This window comes from Cupressus sempervirens, chromosome 9 (genome assembly GCF_028749045.1).
Source record: "Cupressus sempervirens isolate cs-2001-9-10 chromosome 9, ASM2874904v1, whole genome shotgun sequence".
Taxonomy (NCBI): domain Eukaryota; kingdom Viridiplantae; phylum Streptophyta; class Pinopsida; order Cupressales; family Cupressaceae; genus Cupressus; species Cupressus sempervirens.
The window spans coordinates 591,222,937-591,243,308 of record NC_143126.1 but is presented as its reverse complement, the minus strand read 5'-3'; the positions used below and the strand labels follow the sequence as shown (position 1 = coordinate 591,243,308).

The window sequence follows — 20,372 nt, the reverse complement described above, 5'->3', positions numbered from 1 at the left end:
TCTGTCCCGTAGTAATTGATATTGCCTTTGCTGTCTCCGGATGCTCTTCTCCAATTGTGATCATTCTCTTCCTCTAACCATAACGGGTCTCTTCTTTCCTTGTAGCTACTCCTCAAATTGAGGGCTTGGTTATTCGCTGTCCTGGCATTGAAGTCACTGAGTAGTAGAACTACCCCCATCGTGTTGATAACAGAGATATCCTTTTTCAGCGATGACTAAGGGTCCTCATGATCTAAGTCTTTCTTATAAGTTTTTGATCCTTTCACTGCAAAGTAGTAGGTTGCAACCCTTATTGTAGCCTGATTTTCACGAATTTTTAACCACATATATTGTTTGTTTGGGTCTTCCTTCTCTAAACTTATGAACTTGCTCCATGACTCCTTAATTAGAGAAGTGATTCCCCCATGTCCTTTGCCTCTATCGGTTCTTTCATTCCAAACTGAAATTTTTTTGTAACCTTCAAATTCCGGAACTTCACATCCATCGTGCTCATGTGGCTTCATGAGTAAGATAATGTCTTTTCCTTTAGCTATGGGCTCTAAACCAGGTCCTCTTCTCCAAAGGTAACCTCTACACTTCTAACTAACTATATTCAAGTGCTCTTGGGGGGCCGAGTTCCTATTTCTTATGCTCCATTTTTTCGCTGATTTGGGCCTTACCATGCTGTAACTATGCCCACTTTCCGTTCTCCCTTGCTGCCTTTACTTTTTCCCACTCTTTCCTTCTCTCTTCTTGCTGGCCAATGGTGAATTTTGTCATCAATATATATACGTGTACCTTTGAGGAACCGTTTGTTTGTCAGTATCATGTTCTTATCTTCTGTATTTTTCAAGATGACACTCACATGTCTGCACCCTTTATCTTTCCACCCTTTACCAATCCTTTGTGCATGCTGAACTACTCAATACCATTCTAGGTGGTCTTTGAGGAAATCTCTTATCAGATATTTTGTGTTCTCCTTTTCTCCATAATCTTTTAGCCCTTTAAGGATGATATTCACTGCCCTATCATTTCTGTCTTTCTCCTCTCGTAAGTGCCTTCTCACTTGCTTCTCTATGAACTCCGTTGGTTTGTTTGTTTGTCCTTTCACTATCTGGCTCCACAATTTGACTTCTTCTATTTGCTCTCCAAGTTAGTTACCTTTTAACTCCATGTTTTCCATTGCACATTGTATTTCTTTAATTTGTGGGACCTCTTGTTCCTCCTCGCTTACCCTGCATTCCCCTGTTACTTTCATTTCCTCCATTGCCTTCTTTAATAGGATCAACTTGGATTCCCCTTTTTCCATATTAAATTGTAGCTTTTGAACCTGTTCTATAAGCGTTTTGTTTTCATTTGTTAGCATCATATTGCCGCTGACAACTTCCTTCATCCTATTGTCCTCTGCCTGGGCTCTTGATTCTAAAGCCCAAAGCCTTTCTTTTATGAAGTTTAGTTCACTTACAAACAGCTCCGGGTGCCATGTTAATGGTGTCAAAAATGGGCTATATGTGTTTGTGGGTCCTTTTTCTCCAATCTCTACCTTATCTGCCACCTGGGATTTTTCCTTGCATTTTTTCGAAATTGGTGTGAAGTTAGTCTCACTGTTCACTGCCCTTTTAAGTTGTCTCTGCTCGTGTTGTTTAGCCATTTCTAGTGCTTTCAGTATGGTTCTAGGGAGAATGTACGCCAGTTTTCCTATTCTTGCCTGTTTGTGTTGTCAAATCTTTCTGTGCCTTCAGATTCTTTTGTACTGCTTTGTATTTTTGTGTTGTCGAATCTTTCTGCACCTTAAGATTTTTTTGTACTGCTTTGTATTGACGTATACACATTTCTCCTTCAGAACTGGTTTATCAGGTTTATCATCCTGTGTGTTGCCAAGTTTGCAAGTTATCTGAGTACTTGCATCTGAGGGCTTGATTTTGAAAATCAGGGTTCCAAACCACCTTGAGAAGCCGCTGAGGGCTGTCTCGAGAAGTTAAATGGGATCAAACAACCTTTCTGTGATAGCACCCCAGACATAGGGTTCTGTTCTAGTTTCTCTCCTTGGTGCCCTAGTTTAGTCTGCGAGTTGCCCTTTGTGTTGTTGTTTCCCCGTCTCTGATTTTACTCCATCTGTTATTGTTTCTGTCACTGAACATGTCGTCTCAGTATGGTAATCACTGTTTACTACTATCATTGTTACCAGCTCTGATATTTCAGACTGGGAGCTGGTGTCCGATGTATTAAGACTTGTTATCTCCTTCTGACTATTTGTGTCCACTATTATCATTGTCCCTGAACTTGTCATCTCCGTTGTCTGAATATCTGTACTCAGTTTCTGTGCTGTTGCCTTTATTTGTTAACTGTGAGGGAAACCTTTCCCCCCTTGTGTCTAGTTCCGCATCAGTGCTGTTCACATCTGCTGACTAGTTTTTGTTTATGATTTGTTTTTTTTTACAGTGAGATGCTTGAGAGGTTTTTGAGAGAAGCAGATTAAAACAAAGCACAAAAGATCCAGAGTAAGGAAGTAGATTGGAACAGGTCGAGCTGTCAAGCCCTAGTCTGCATGCACTGAGTCCGCTGGTAGAGCCCTCGAGCCCTAGTTTGGTTCAGCCACTTGTTATGCCTCCACGATTAGAAGTGCTCACCTGGTTGTTTTTCTGTATCGGTTGATGTGTACAGATATCCTTGGTGTATTGGTAGAAGTGCTCACCCAAGGTTGTGCCCTAAGTAATGTTCCTTATCTGTGTTGGCGATGGCCCCATTTAGTGTGCAACATATGGTGGATCATTTGTTTGGGTTCAATCCTATTTGCAGTGTGTCATTTACGTTTTGGTCCCAACAATTACTGTGTAATACATTGTTCATATTTGTTGGTACTGATGGTGTAGCATGTTGACATGCATGAGGTGCATAGTGTTGAGTGAAGTGGTCTATGTTTTATTCCTTACCACCGGGAGAATGCTTTGGTGTGACATATTTCAAATCGGTTTAGCCCGACTTGATTGATGGTTTCAAACAATATAAGAAGAGGGATGATCTTAGTTGTTGAGAGATGCGTGATGCTTGTGTGCTAGTGATGTGTAAAGTGAATGCGAAGGTAGAATCTATGTTGGTAATTGTGTGAGTTGATGCAATCGATAGTAGAGCTATATATCTTGTTTGTATTGCAGTGTGTTGGTGATAGTGACTTCAGTGGTGAATTCAATTTTCATTTCTTATATTCTGGCTGTAAGCCTTATTGTATTGTCAGTGAGCCTATTTGTATTGGCAGCTAGCCATTTCTGTATTTCTGGGTAGTTAGCCCAACCAGCGGTGGGCCAAACAACAGCGAGCAAACCGGCAGAGAGCCATTTGTAAAAATCACCTTAACTGGTGTTCATTTCATGGGAATTAGTTTCTCTGTGGTTTTTCCCAGTTTTAGTTTCCATGTAAACCTTGGTGTTCATTGTGATGGTGGTTTTGTTCTTTTCTGCTTATCTGTTATGAGTTTCTGAATGTTTAAGTATTTACCAAATCAGCAAATGTTTTAGAAAGTGTTTGTTGATAACTGATTCATCCTCCCCTCCCCCCTCAGTTATTCAGCATGTTCATCAATGAGGTGCCCTAATTATCCCCAGCCCTATGCCCAAGAGCAGAAACTCTGTCCTCCATGACCTCATATGGTTTTAAATGTAGTCATGAGGCGGTGTTCCTAGCAGAGCCTGTACGCTTTTCTCCTCCATGCTATCTTACTCATCTCTTGAGGATCTCTTTCTTAGTTACTCCAATAACTGACACATACAGGCCTCACTGTTCCTCCTCTTTGCACTTCCTTTCCTTCCCTAATATGGTTGATTATTTTAGGTGTACAATTAATATCTTAACCGCACCCTTTGAGGATCAGATGACATCTTTATCCGAGTGATGCCTTTACCAGGTATAATTGTTGTTCTTACAATGAATTTTAACCTCTAAGCTTTACCATAAAATCTTTCTGATTTCTGCCATAGTTATTAATGAAGATCGCTTTCTCTTATATTATGATGATGACCGCTTCTTGCCTTGATCAATGTTTCAGTTTTTTGTTTATCTCTTTTATGTGTGTTCTTACCCCTACAATATTTTCTTCCATTCCCGCCCCATACAAAATCTGTTCTAGATTGCTGTAGATCTGCTCTTATTTGTCATAAAGGACTGCTACCACCTATTAGATCTGCTTATATTTCTGCAAATGAATAGATAGATATTCGTGCCCTTAAAATGAGTTTATCTCCCCTTTATATTTTCGATGGCAAGGAGTCACACCGCTTCATTTTGTCTGCCCTTTGCAGTGGTCACACACTAGAGTGACAACCCCTCACCATTTCTGCCCTTTGATTTGTCACACATATCTTGGTCCTTGAGTCAAGTTACGAAAGATAGTATAAAGTCAGTTTTCCGTTGGAGAGCTGTACCACAGATAGTATCTTAGTATTTTGGGAAGTGAAATTTTGCACAAGTGCTCGTGTTTGCTGAATCTTCTGCAACCATTTGATTGTGATTGATGCTCAGAAAGATGTACTTGAAGCAGTCCTCTCTCATTATGGTTGTCCAACTTCCTACAAGGAAACATTCATTTTCATGGCGATGTAATTTTCTAGGTATGTAGGAATTGCTACTGCAGGTGGTAATATAAAACTTTTAGAGCTTGTCAAACAGTTTTTGAGATATTATTTTTAATTATTTCTTAAGCCTATTTGGCCCTGGAGTGGCCGCAATATTATGTTTTGACATAGTTTCAAACCATATAAGCTTGTTTAAGTTACAGGTCACTACTTAATCATATATCAGAATTTTCAAATACGTTTTCTTGAATGCTTTGTTATATTATACTCACTTTTTCTCTTTCAGAGTTCCTACCATACATTACCTTGTTTTGACATAGAAGGAATTAAGGCCAAGTTTTGTAAGGCAATTTCCAAGTGCATAGTGAATAAGACAAATGTCAATAAATGCAGAAACTATTTCGGTTCATTTTCCCTACTTGCATTGGTGCATTGGTTATTCAAAAAATATGATGGTCTCAGAGCTATGGTGGAGTCAGCAATTAACATTGAGATTGCAAGCTTGTTTATGTGTATACATATGCTGTTCTACCAAAGTAATGGATGTGAAGGTTATAATATTCATTAAGTTTCTTGTTTGAATTGAATTTGAGCTTTATTTCTCATGTTTTAACTTATAAACTAATAATTTTTTTTTCTGTACTTGCAGGATGTGGCATTACAGTCCACCGTGACAACAAAATGTTTTTTTGATATTACGATAGGAGGGGAACCTGCTGGGAGGATTGTTATGGGGTTGTTTGGTGACGATGTTCCACAAACAGCGGAAAATTTCCGTGCATTATGTACAGGTATGTTTGCATGCCACTTTGATAAATTATATTCTTAATTTTTATAGCTTCAAATAATAGAGTCAGTATTTCAATTTTGGTCTGTTGTAGGGACATTTTTGTGTCCAATCGCTGTTTGCATATTGGTATAACCATTGTGGTTATATGTGGGACAAGCCATTTTCTGAAGTAGATAGGAAGTTTGTTTCTAATATATGTCTGCTGCTGGAATGTGTAGGAGAGAAGGGCTTTGGTTTCAAAGGATCTGCTTTTCACCGTATTATACAAAATTTTATGATACAGGGTGGAGATTTTGATAAGGGCAATGTAAGTGAGCTTTTAGAAATGATCTATGTACTTAACTTCGTTGCAGCCATAATTGCATGTCTTACTGTAGTTTCAGCTTTTATATGAAAGTTGCCGGTAGATTATAATAAGCTCTTGTTGCTGTAATTCAACCAATATGATTTTGTTAAAATATCTTTTCATTGTTGTTATTGATTTTAATTGCTAATTTTAAAATTATTTTACTAGTTTTGTTAGCAGAAAGAAAGAAAATAATTTCATATTTGGATCAAGTTAGACAGTTTCCTATGGGTTCTTTCTTAAAGATATCCAGATTCCTTAATGCAGTACATCAATAGTTGCTTATATGGATATTTAATTTTGTTTGCAACTTGGTCTTTTTCATTGAAACAAGCTTTTAGCAAAACATTATAACAACGTATTTAGTATAGATATTTCTATATTCTGAAATGCTTATATCAGTATTGGTTAATTTTATATTTCCAATGAAATAAGAAACACCTTGGCTAGGTATGATTTCTGCTTCCAATAACCAAAAAACCAATTTCCAGTTTGCATTTGTTTCATTGCTTTCTGTAGTGTTTTTGGTGCCCAAAATTCCTTTCCATGGTGTCATAAAATAGTGCTTTTCAGAGAGCTGTTTTGGGCATCAATGAGCATACAAAAGTAGAAAAGAGGGAACAAAAATGAAAAATAAAAGAAAAGACATAAAAACCTAAAAAAGACAAAGTTAGAAAAGCAATTTTGTCATTAAATCAAAATGATATGAAGTCGGAATTTGTTATAATTCAATGCAATGTTAATTTTCAATATTTAGAAGAAGTTGATTTCAGAAGTCTTTTCACTTTTTTGGTCAAGCATATGCAGCCTTGTCCACAATGCTAAAAATTGCTATTTTGGAATAAAAATTACTGCTTTGCTAGAAATGAGAATATTGTGTCGTAGCATAACTAGGTTTTTAAATGATGAGACATAGAAGGCAAAACTTTTTAAAAATCATATAGTTTTCTATGTTCCTTGGTGTTTCGGGGATGGGGACTGGGGGACAGCAGTGAACTTTTCGGGGACATGTCCTGAAGAGCCAAAAATAGGGGATGGCAGAGGACGAAAATATACAAATTTTATATATGTCTGTGTGTGTATGTGAGTGAATTTTTCAAAATATTATAGATAGAGGGAACGGCTTAAACATCACACACAGCTTAATTCCTAGACCAAAAGTTAAATAGTCAAAGTTGACTTTTTTTCCCCAAGCTTAATTCTTCTCTTAGTGTGTGATGTTTTAAGGGTGGCCTAGATAGAGAGGGGAAGAGAGAGAGAGATGTCAATAATTGATTATTACCAAGAGAATATGTAAATAAATCAACAATTCACGATTTGTAATAGAATGACAACATTAATGATAATAGCAGCAGTATAAATCAGTATAACAGCATTACAACAATAGTCTCAAATGTCAAAACCATGGTCTAATCAATTGAAATATCCAAATCAAAATGTCTCAAACATCAAAATTAAACAGGCTACAGACGCAACCTATATCCAAAGGTTCAGAATTGTCCAATTCACTATTCCCTTGGGCAGAAATGGATTATCCAATGAAGTTTAAACTTTAAATTCAATGCCGTTAAAGTTTTATATATATATAATATAACAATATTGGAATTGCTTTTTATTCTAATAATTAAATATTTAAAAGCTTTTAAATTAAAGTTATAATTATAATATATTTTCATTTAATATAATTTTTTAACAAATGTTTATTATGATGAATATTTAAAAACTTAAGTTAAATATTAGATTTACAATATAATATATAATATTTTTAACATATTTAATAAGGAATTTCATTACCGAACATTAATCATGAATTTTTTCATCCACGGGCACAAATTTGAACCTTGTAGGCCACCCACCCATCCACACATTGCCGATCTAGCAAAAAAAAAAAAGTGTTTTGATTTTTTTTAATGCCAAAAATCATTCAAATATTTTGGGAACGCTTTTTTGTTTCGGGGACGAATTGGAGAAGTTTTGGGTATCCCCTTGGCAGTTTGGGGGCAGATTGCTGTCTGCAAATGGTAGGGGACATTTCCTATGGTTTCCTGCTTTTTGTGAAATCAGGGACAGCTGGGGAACATTTCCTTTCTGTTCCATTGTCCCCGAAACATTTTGGAGACAGAAATGAGTCCCCTAGGGTCAGGAAACACATTTTCATGTAACATACATATTTTTAGATTATTGGCAAACAGTTACCAGAGCTATAATCTGGATAGATTTGTGTTTTGAATGGGCCCAAGCTTTTGTGCATGAAATTAAAGCAACTATTGTTGCCACAGACCACCTATTGTGCAATCACAACATCTAGTTACCTTCTTGCTGCATTCTTACAATTCTATTGGCTGCATGAATAGCACACGATTATACTGAGAGGGGAGGGGGGGGGGGCGGGGGGGGGGGGTGTGAATCAGTATAATAACAACTTTGTCAATATAAAACTTTTATCCAAACAATTGTTTGAATAACTTTAAATGCTGAAATCAACAATTATGCACATGAACACAAAGACACAATGATTTACGTGGAAACGAAATGTTAGAGAAAACCACGGCAAATAAATGCTTTATATATAAACTTGTTCTTTTACAAATTGGTTTGTAGGCTCCAACCTACTAGAGGCTATGATCTCTAATGTTTATAAGCACCGACTTACTATAAGCTTCAACTCCCCCATTTTGCAGGCGCCGACCTATTGGAAGCACCAACCGCCATTGCTGTCTTTCTGAGTACCAACCCACTACACACAAACTTCTTTACCACCTTGGTTTGTTGCTTACTAAACTGATGATGGATACTTCGAATAATCCTTTTATAATCCTCCTCTTTTAATTATTCTTCTATACCAGCACATACATCTCTTTTATTTGTACAAATCTTCTTTTTACATCTGTAAATACTGCTCTATATTTTAATCACCACTGATATACTTCTCCTTGCCCACAGTATACTTCACGATCTCATTTCATCTGCTTCTTATCCACTACATACTCTGATATATGTATATAAATCAGATTTTTAATCTGATTATATATTCTTCCCTTTTAACTCTTCATACTCAACTCTTATTACTCTCATCATTTTTTCGAATGATCTATTCCCTTCATAAATATCTCAAAGGTTAGTTGTGACTATTCAAGAATGGATGTGTCTTTTTGTTAATAATACTTTCATATCAAACGCATCCTTAACATATGCTCCATTTTCTCATAGCATGAACTCCAGATGGCAATAACTCTTGAAACACAACCAACTCAAAAGTGACACGCCATTTCAAGTTCGCATCCTTTTTCCAAAGCATCATTTTATAGTTTGTCAAGTCAAACCAATCAAATCCTTTTCTCACTGCTATCATCGTGACCTTAGTTGCAAATTGTGTTGATCTCTGTGGATTTCATGAAATCACAGTCTTTGTATTTCTCTGTCTTAATATAATCGCGCCTTTACAAACTTATAATTTTTATGATACATGATAACTATACTTATCATAATCACATTACTCCAAAAAAAAATTGCCAATGACTATCATTTCATTTTAATATTTTATGGTTCCCATCAGTCTCTTTTTGATCTTTTGAATATGTCAAACCTTTATTGTTCGGATTGTTATTGACACTATCTTGGTTTTTATTTCCAATGCCATTGCACTCTTATTGAAATTTTGTCGTTCCATGAGTCTGAAAATAATTATGTCTGCCTTGTGTGACTTCACCACTGAGTGGAATCTTTCAAATCATTGTGACTCATCACTGACTTCCATCTCCCAAATCCAAGCTGCTCTGAGTGCACAAACTCTTACCATGGTCTGTGATAATCATTTTCTCCAAGAAATATCGACTTCCAACTCTGCATATTTTCCAGACATTGCACTTGGTAATCATATTCAATATTATCACTCTTGTATATTGCTTTATGACATTCCTTGTTTTATGTGGCTGCTGATGACAATTACTCTATTCATGGTATTATAATATTTTATTGAAGTCTCCACTGTTTTTTTGATAATATGCAATATCAATATTCACAGGTCTTTCATCGCTGTTGACTTCCCCTCACAAATCAATCTTCAATACGTCTTAAGATGTCTTATATAAATTCCTGTTTATATTACAAACACCAATACATATGTTGAACTATGCTGCTTGATTTCCAATACAAATTCCTGTTCCTTTTGCTGTAAATGCTGCTCATTTAATTGTTACTGAATCTTAAATTTATATGGTCAATATCCTACTTCTGGATAATTCTGCTATTTATCCATTCCATATTATCAATCGTTTCTATGCATAGAGGTGCTGCTTAGTGCCATACATATCTCTTTATATAAAATATATATCACTGCCTATGTTGGACATATTGTAACGTTTCTTGAAGTCTCCTATCACCATTTCAATTTGTTCATATATTTACTTCATAAGGTAGTTCTTGTATGTTATTTGTTTCTTCTGGATATGGTTGGCTGCATATATCACTGTCACCATTTTTAAATTTTTCTTTTCAATGTGATTCCTGATGACTTTTGAAACAGAGACTCCTGTATCTTTCATTCATCTACCTTCATCGCTTCTTACTAATGTTTCTTTGTCTTACGTGTTTAGTTCATAATCTGTGGAGTTCATCCATCGTCATTTTATATAACTGCCCTTTAGTACATATTCACTTGACCTCTCTTGACTGTTGCCTTTCTATTATCAATTACAGGATAAAACGATAATGATATACTCTACTTTAATGCCGCTTCTATCACTCCAACATTCTTCAATATACCACTGTCAATTTTATCTTCACATATTGATAACACATCCTTCTTTTGACATACTTCAGTTTTTTGTTCTCATTCATGATATCTTCTTACATCAATGACAATATTTTCATCACTGCACATCCAGCAGTATCTGGCTGCTTTCTTGCCACTTCCTTGTCTAGCACTCCCTGGTTACAAACCACCTCATCAAACAAGTACTAAGATAAATAATATTTCAGCACAGCTTCCAGTGCTAAGGTTTCCTTTTGAGGATTTGAAACTTCATCTCCAACATGAGTACCAAGTGATCCACCACTTGAGCACACCCCACTTCACAAAAAGAAAAAAAGAAAAAATTCATTTGTTGAATCCATAATTTAATTGTTAAAACATGTACATATCATTATAATATATGGCAATATGATCCATAATTGACGTGGAAATTTCAATGTAAAATTTGTCAGCAAGGATTTAACTTTGCTTGTGTGTTGATCAGAAATCTATGTGATTTGCTACTAAAACCAACATACAATGTTTTGTGTTACAGCTATGGAATGCCATTGACATCCCTTATGCTAATTTTATTTTGTACATGCAGAATTTTATGCCATCACTGCTGAAAACTAAATATCCCTATTTTCCATTAATAATTTAATTGTGTAAGAGAGGTATGTTTATTTCTTGAAGTCCATTTGTATTGCTTGTCGTTGGTAGATTTTGTATTCTGTAGCCGACTGGGTTATGCCGTCGGTAGATTTTGTATTTGGTAGCCGACGGGTAGATTAGGATTGTTTTGTAGCCAACGGACCCCTTCGGGAAGGTTTGGCGGAAAGTATTTATATCCCGTCTGGGTACATTGTAAATCATCTTATGATATCTTATTCTATGTTATTCTATCTTATGCTCTGTATGTAACCTGTTGGCATATGCAAATAAAGGAGTACTGTTGTTGCTGTTCTTGTCCATCGTTTGTGTGCATTAATCCACTTAATCTATGCGGTAAAACATTTGGTGCCGTTGCCCCATGAACCCGGAAGGTGGGAGGAATGAAGATTAATGCCAAATCAGCTTAACAAGGATCGAAATAAGGTCGAGAAAAGATGGAATCCGTACTGCGCAAGAGAATTTAATTCTGGCATAGCAAGCCAAATGTAGAAGGAGGTTTCAGAAGATTGCCGACGGACATAGAAGTGCAGAGGAATTGATAGAGGAGACTCGATAGAGGGTGGAGTTGGTGGAAGAAGCAAGGGAGGAGTTTTTGAATTTGTATTCACCGAGGGAAGAGAATCCAGAGGGAAGAAAATCGACTTGCAAGGCTCGGAGTACCGGGGGAGCACGAGCGTGGAGTGAACTCTTCGTCTGCGATACACTTCCGCAGGGGACAACTTCAGAAGATCCTTTTTCACCAAGGTTTGCAACTATTGAGACCACCGGTGTGGGGGGAGCAGACCGCCGGTGTCAGAGAGCAAACCACCGGTGTGGGAGAGCAGACCGCCGGTGTGGGAGAATAGTTCGCTTGTGGGAGTGCAGACTGCCGGTGTGGGACAACAGTCTACCGGTGTGGGAGTGCAGACCGTTGGTGTGGGAGAACAGTCCGCCGGTGTGGGAGTACAGTCCGCCAGTGTGGGAGAACAGTTTGCCGTTGTGGGATTGTAGATCGTCGGTGTGGGAGTGCAAAGCCACGTTGTGGGAGTGAACAGCACCAGTGTTGCAGAACCGAACAACGCTCGTGCACAAAATCTAGTAGTAATGGCAAGACCAAAAGAAAAGTTGCTGAAATTTGATGGTGATGGTACGGCCGATCCGATCTGACACTGTAAAACATGCAAAACGATTTGGAGGGCAAATGGCATAACAGACACAAACGAATGGGTCCAACAGCTACGGGGTGTTGCAATTGATTGGTTCACCGATGTAGATCCCTAGAACTTAACCACTTGGGACAACCTTAAGGAGGAGTTTACTACCAAATTTCAACTGTTGCGTGACGACAACGAAATTGTCGTAGAGATATACAATACGAAGCAAGGGAAGAATGAAACTATCTGCGTCTACGCCAGGAAATTAAAAGATTTGATAAGTAAAATGAAAAATAAGCCGGCGGACGGACTGCAGAAAAGATGGTTTGTGGAAGGCCTATGCCTGAAGTTGCGGAAGAAGATGAAAATTGTGCCACTGTCGTCATACACAAAAGCATACAGCAGAGCGATGAACTTGGAAAGTGAGCAGAGGATGAAAAAGAAGAAGAATAGTTCCTCTGACTCAGATGACGACGTGTCCTCAAGAGACGATAGCAATGATGATGAAAACAGTACCAAGAAGGTCCGCGCCTTACAGAAGGATATGATCCGTATGATGAAGGAATTTAAAAACATGTAGAAGGAGACAAAGGGAAGTGAGCTGTGGTGCACAGAATGTAAGACGAAAGGTCATACTAAAGGGTCCTGTTCAAAGAACCAATTTTGCGAGATTTGCCAAATCATGGGACATTCCATAAAAGAATGTCCCTTCAACATGAAAACTAGACGACCTCAATAGGTGTTTCTGGTGCAAGCAGCTTCCACATCAAGAGGGAACGAAATTGCAAACATTGATGGTGCCACTTCGGGTGGGTACATGAATAATAGCAAAGGGCAAAACAACAATAACAATGCGAACAATAACAATAACAATGGCAACCGAAGTCGAATCCAGTATGATGCAAACGAACGACCGATTGTTCAATGCCGAGCATGTAATTTGTGGGGTCATTTTGTGCGAGATTGTACAATGGCAAACGCACCAAAATTATTATGCAGATGGTGCGGACTTGACAACCATGAAGATGCCAAGTGCCCAAAATTCAGAGTAAATTTGATCATTGTCGGAACAGACGAAGAGGAGGTTCTGGCAATTACACGGAGGCAAGAAAAGGTGTGCCCAGACTCGACGGAAGAAAAGAGGAAATTGGGGGAAGCGCGGGCAGAAATTGAAAAGGCATCATAGGCAGAGACATCTCAGTTGAAGGACACCACTGGCACCCCGCCAAGGAACTCCGCTGAACAAAACATTGTACAACAGATCTTACAAACAAAGGTACCAGTCAAGATAAATGACCTCACAATGCTCCAGTTATGGATGACCATTCTAAATTATACACCGTTTTCGAAAGCAACGAAGGACACAAGAAGGGACAGCAGTGAAGCGATGGCAACAAACCCAATGCTTTTGGCACTCACAATGGGAAGGCATTCGATGGTCATTGAGATGGGGATTTTGGAAAATGTTTTGACAGACACAATTGTTGACGAAGGGTCTGCCGTGAATGTGTTATCGGAGGATACCTGGAAGAAGTTGGGAAAGCCGACGTTGTGGCCACCTACATTCCAGTTGCTCACGGCAGACCAGCACGGGATCAAACTGTTGGGAACCTTGAGGGCGCAACCGGTAACTATTGGAACGCAACCATTTTAATTGGACTTTGTGGTCATTCCATTGAGAAGAAAATGATATGATGCTATTCTAGGACGAAATTGGTTAGTGCAAGCAAAAGTAAAACATGATTGGAAACGAAATACCCTATTAATGGAATGTGGAGGCAAAAGATTCATAATTGACCTGCACACGCAAATGGTAGGTGAGGAGGCAACGTCATCAGACTCAGAAGGTGAAAGCAAAAGTGATGAGAAAGAAAGAAGAGAATGGAACCAGACGAAAGGAGTATTGAGACTAGAAGGAGGATTGAATGACAACGACCTAGACTCGGTGAATGGCCTTTTCCACTGGCAGATAGAAGACTACGAACTCTTTCTGAGTTGTAATATGTTAAGGGTCGACGAAGGTGAGAAAATAGAGGAAAATGAATGTCTGAAGGAATACGGAAAAGCGGAAGAAGGAAAGGCAGTTACGCCTGAAGTTGAGGGGAAGAACATACAATTCGAAACCAGAAAAAAGAAAGATTCCATTGTCCGGTACATGGTGCATGGACCGCACAGAAAGAAAAGAATACAACGCACCACAAAATTAATTGAAGGGTGTTAACAGCAAGGAAATAATTTAGATGAGTGACGACCGCAAGCACAATGGGCCACTAAGGTGACAAAGAACAGACGCAAAGCGTGGCATGATAAGCATTTGAAACTCAACAGGTTTCAGCCGGGGCAGTTAGTATTGAAGTATGATGGATAGAATGAAAACAGACCAAGAAAGTTTAAGGTCAGATGGGTTGGACCATACCAAATTTGGGAGGTAGGTGACAATGGAGCAATAAAATTGTGGACCTTGGACATACAGGAAGTGCCTGAGGCCATCAATGGATTGAAATTGAAGATATACCATGCTAGGAAGAGCTTGTTGTCATTGTAGAATGACCAAGCCTGCCAAGCCCGACAGTCTCCTTCATCATCGCAGTATGGCAAAGTTTGGAGGGAAAATTGAGTTGTATTTTTTGTATTTAAAAAAAAAAGAAAAGAAAAAAAGAAAAAAAAAAAGATGTTCCGCGGACACATCCCCGTGGGTGGGTCGGCGGCTTGCTTCCCGCGGATGAGACTCGAGGGCTAGGTCTTTTCCGTGGAAGTAGCCCCCGCGGGATGTTTTCTTTCCGGCAGATAACTCCTCGTGGGTTATCATATTTCCGCAGAGTGCCTTCTCTTTATGTTTCGACGCGCACCTGATATTCCTTGCGGACGACTTTTGGTTCACGCGGACAGCTTCCTCGCGGGCTTTGGTGTTTTCGCATTGTTTTTTTTCTGTCAACTTCCTTTGATTTTCCGCGGAGACTCTTTCCTTTGTTTCCTGCGGATGTTCTGGTTGCCGTGGATGCCTTAGCTTTCCCACGGAATGGTCTTCTTTGCCACAACTTGCTTCTGCGGGTTCCTAACCTTTATTCCATGACTTTCTTTTTGCGGTATTGTTCTTCTCTCTCGCGGTTGTATTTTGTTCTTCTGTGGAGCTATTGTTCTAACCCACGAACGAAGCAAGTTGTTTGGCGAGTTAAAGAGCAGTCATTGTACTTTGGCGGTGTTTTTCCATGGGATGGCGTTGGTATTTTAATCTCTATGCCATGAGTTGTTCATTCCTGTGGTTGATGGTTATCTTTTAAATACTCTGTGGACAGAATAAATCGCAGTCTTGAGCATCCATGCGCAAGAGGAAGGAAGAGACGGCTTCATCGCAGGCGATGATAGTTGTTTTCATTCGTTGGGTTCATGTCAGGCACAAGAATTTTGCAAGCAAAAAAAAATAAAAAATACGACGACAGATTGAAATAGTTCTGAATGAGTAATGCATGATGCCGAGGGGAAGGGAAAGACATAAACAGGTGGAAAATGCAAGCAGTTGCCAGAAAGTGTGGAATCGGAAGAAAAGACAAAAATGGTGTGTTCCATGCAGTTTTGTGTGGGTTTCAGAGTGCTAATTTGGTCTTGGCGGCGAGGGGCGCTACTCCTTGACCCTGCCTTGTATTGCGACAGGGAGTGCACCTCGACCCCGCTGGGGGCGTTGCCCTCTAGACCCCCAGTCGTTGCGATTATCAGTCGTGGGAAGTGTGACCAATTGATGAGACTTGGAGCTGTTGCAGGCATGGAGTGTCTGTGTACCAGAGGCACTTGGAGTGGGTGTTGGACATGAGGCTGTCTTGGTGGATGCACAAAGAGCTCGGGAGGAGTTGATCATCCAATTGAAGGCAATTCAGCAACACTTGGCTCAGGGTACCCAGAGGTTGGAAGCAGAGAAAGCGGCACGGGTGGCTATCAAGGTCAGCTTGACTAAAGGAGACAGTATTGTGTTCGTAGAGGTTGCAGATGCAACATATTTTGGAGACCAATTAGTGTATTCTGTTTTGTTAATCTGTCCTGGATATGTTGTAATTGTATTTTGTAATTGTCGTCCGGAGATGACTTTTTCTTTTGGGGGGGGATGATGTCGTCGGTAGAAACTATAGCCGACAGGGTGTTGTCATCGGTAAAGATTTTGTAGCTGACGGCCCGACAGGTTCATGTCATCGGTAAAGATTTTGTAGCCGACGGGTAGATTAGGATTGTTATGTAGCCGACGGACCCCTTCGGGAAGGTTCGGTAGAAAGGATTTATACCCCATCTGGGTTCATTGTAAATCATCTTATCTTATCTTATCCTATCTGATTTTGTATTCTGTAGCCGGCTGGGTTATGCCGTCAGTAGATTTTGTATTTTGTAGCCAACGGGTAGATTAGGATTGTTTTGTAGCCGACGGACCCCTTTGGGAAGGTTCGGCGGAAAGTATTTATACCCCATCTGGGTACATTGTAAATCATCTTATGATATCTTATCCTATCTTATACTTTGTATGTAACCTGTTGGTATATGCAAATAAAGGAGTACTGTTGTTGCTGTTCTTGTCCATCGTCTGTGTGCATTAATCCACTTAATCTATGCGGTAAAACACTGCTACTTAAGTTCTACCCTGTTGGTGGATATATTTGTTTGCAGTTTGCACATTTGGTGCTTGTTGAATCTGTTTGACACATTCCACAGCCATCAATTCTGCTTGGCAATCTCCTCAGCTGACAAATGTGTCTTATATCACTGTTTTTCAAGTTCGAGGTTTTTGGGGCTTTTAGAGCTATCATCAACTTCCTCTAACTTTGATTTCCTGTATGCACGATTGCTTTCCTCATAATTGAGTCTTGGGATTTCTTCTTTTGAAGTGTGAGTGTGGGTTTTCATCTTCTTGATCATACAAACTGTAAAACTGAATCATAATTGAAGTCATTTGTTTGAGCTGATTTATTTTGGATCACAACACAGTAGATCAAGATTACAGAGTGTCTCTCTTAATATCAATATCCATGTCTTACGCACTAAAGCAATGTTATTACAGCTCAGAGTCATGAATATTTAACAAAATTGATTAAGATAGTACTAGTCAAGTGGCTGCAAACAGTGGCAGTGTTTTCAATGCAAAGTGTCACCTTGCTTTAGAAGCTAGTCGTTTAAAGATTTTCTTGAGAATTTTACTTATAATTTGATTCAAGTAAAGAACCATATTCCTTGAAGATACATTGCTGATTACAACTGGCATCAGTGGCAGTGTTTTCAATGTAAAGTGTCACCTTGCTTTAGAAGCTAGTCTTTTAAAGATTTTCTGGAGAATTTTACTTGTAATTTGATTCAAGTAAAGAACCATATTCCTTGAAGATACATTGCTGATCACAACTGGCATCAGTGGCAGTGTTTTCAATGCAAAGTGTCACCTTGCTTTAGAAGCTAGTCTTTTAAATATTTTCTGGAGTATTTTACTTATAATTTGATTCAAGTAAAGAACCATATTCCTTGAAGATATATTGCTGTTTACAACTGGCATCACAAGTAGGGTTTCTTGCAGTCATGAGATAAGTAGTAGTTTACATTGTTAATTAGATTTGATGACTTGAGATATAGCTGGCATCCTTATGATGACTTTAGACAGTTTGTGATTAAGCATCAATAATTATAAAAGAATTTATGTGAGGTTTGATTCTATTCATGCCATAGCAGAAATATTCCAAAAGTTCTGACACTAAACAATATAATTTTCTTGGAAACAATGATTCAGGGAACTGGCGGAAAGAGTATCTATGGCTGGAAATTTAATGATGAGAATTTCAAATGTAAGATATAGTATATACCTGCCTGGTTTTGTTTTCAGTTGTTATCAAGGTTTAAAGTACTTGAGGACATCTTGTACTGCCTGGTCTTGTGGACATCATTAAAAATCTCCGATCATTCATTCATCCTTTTAAAGCTGACTTCATAAATTTCTGGAGAATGTCAAGTCGAGAGATTCGATCATTAATTAAAATTTCTCCTTACTGCAAGGCTTCCTTTTTTTTTTTTTTTCAGTAACTCATGTTGGACCCGGTGTGCTAAGTATGGCCAATGCTGGTCCAAACACAAATGGAAGCCAGTTCTTTATTTGTACTGTCAAGGTAAATGACCACTTCCCTTTTTTTTGTAAAATCCAATAATTTGGTGATATAGCTTGATTTGGCTTTTTGCATTCAGTTAATCCATGTATTATTTATGTTAGTGTTAGCGAGAATGATTTGATATACATTTTGACAATTATCTCAATGAATTGATTCAGACTCCATGGTTGGACAAAAAACATGTTGTCTTTGGTCATGTTATTGAGGGCATGGATCTTGTCAAAAAGCTGGAAAGTCAAGAAACAGACAGAGCAGATCGACCAAAAAAGCCGTGTGTGATAGCTGACTGTGGTGAATTGCCTTGATTTTTTCAGTTACTAAGCAGGATTGTTTAACTTGAGAATGCTTGTAAAAGAATTTTGCATTCTCTATCCGTGAGAGACAATGCTAATTGTATTAAACTCCCTTAAAGTTGTCATTTCATGTTAAAACTAGACACCAGGAGGTTGAGAATACTTGCAAGAGAAGCATGCATTCTTTATTAGTGAACTACAAAGCTGAACAATGTGATTTCCTTCGACATTGCCAAGTTGGCATCAACAGCTCTGCTTATGATCATTTGAGGCCAAATTCTGATTTTTTGTTACTCAGTTTCACTAGAGTTTATTAATACACTGTCTTCAAATTCTGGATATGCTGTGAACAAACAAAGTCTGGATTAAATGGTCATATAAATAATAAAAGAAGCTTGTTCTAATTCTTAGCTTCCAATGTATTTTCTCAGTTTGGCTCCCTACAAAGTGCCTTCACGTTTTGACATCCACTTTATAGCTATTCTTTACATCACTGCATAGTCACTCTTACATTTGTTATGGGTAGAATCCAGAAAAGCTATTAGGATGCCAGTTAATTTAACTACCCGTTTTTCTTTTGAAGATGGTCCAATTTTTCACTACAGACGGATATGAGAAGAAAAAAATCCTGTTGATCAGCTTACCTTATTTCCCAAGCATTATTTTGATGCATGCGCTGAATCTTGATAAGAAGAGTAGAGAGTAGGAGAAGGATAGGACTTGGTTTGATTTTAAAATTTGTAGGAATTACTGAAGTCCACAGTTTTTCTGAAAAATAGATTTGCGATTGTCATAATGGCACTATCGAGTATGAAATTGAAATGAAAATATCTAACATATCATTTGATGAACTTATTAAACAAATAGAATATTGAATATAGCCCAAGCCATATTCGTTTCATAAGTGTGGGTTTGTTGTTCATATATTGAGCATTTCTCATCACAAAATCATGGTTCATTTACTTCGAGGAAAATGAATTGCTTAAAAAGCAATCTTGCTCTTTTTTTGTTGAAGATATGGTGGAGGAGGTGACACCTCTTGCACCTTATGTGGACATGTTGGAGTGCCCATTCGGTTTAAATTGGTAAGTTGGTAACTATAAAGTAGTTTTTACTGATTCTTTTACAGGTTTCAGGATAACCATACAGCTGTATTTGCAGATTTACAAACTTTTGATGGGAGAAATTAATCCATATAGGTATCTTTCCCTGGGTAAAAACTTGTTACCTGCTTGACAATGAGTTGTGAATTTGCTCTTGGATGGGGACATGCAATGTGTGTTTTGATCTTTGATGTGGACAGCATTTTTTATTCATTCACATTTTTACTGGCTAATGACACAGTTTGACATTTACAACTTTGGAAAGGTATGCTCTTTTACAAACTGATCTATAAACTAGTACGCAATTTCGCTAAATTAGAATTGGAGGGTAACAATTGACTCAAATACCTTTACCAATATTTAAATATAAGATGGAATAAAAAACTATGAAAAGAGCACTGAGATACCATGGAAAAATCTGTAATACCCTTTTCATAATTTACTTTTCGGTATTGATATTAAAATCTTTTGAACCACTTTTCATGTGTGTTTTGGTTATCTCATGGTGTGTCTATATATATATATATATAGTTATTTATGATTATGGATTACTTACCCCGTACTCAAGTATGTGTATGGTTTGTGTTTGATTTACATTTGTGTCTAATGTGGTTAAGGGAGAGAATCA

The 20,372-nt window shown here is 38.1% G+C and overlaps 1 protein-coding gene across 2 annotated transcripts in view; it reads left to right on the top strand.

The window, feature by feature from the left end:
* LOC149540064 (uncharacterized) overlaps nt 1-19,045 on the top strand; it is a 35,472-nt gene extending 16,427 nt beyond the window's left edge. For both annotated transcript variants that reach the window (XM_089801254.1, XM_089801253.1), the window contains exons 3-7: nt 5,197-5,338; nt 5,556-5,644; nt 17,976-18,030; nt 18,263-18,348; nt 18,507-19,045. In XM_089801254.1, the coding sequence (XP_089657380.1) occupies nt 5,197-5,338; nt 5,556-5,644; nt 17,976-18,030; nt 18,263-18,348; nt 18,507-18,653 (519 nt within the window). In that variant the 3' untranslated portion in view covers nt 18,654-19,045. The remainder of the gene's footprint in view (nt 1-5,196; nt 5,339-5,555; nt 5,645-17,975; nt 18,031-18,262; nt 18,349-18,506) is intronic.
* The last annotated feature ends 1,327 nt before the right edge of the window (nt 19,046-20,372 follow it).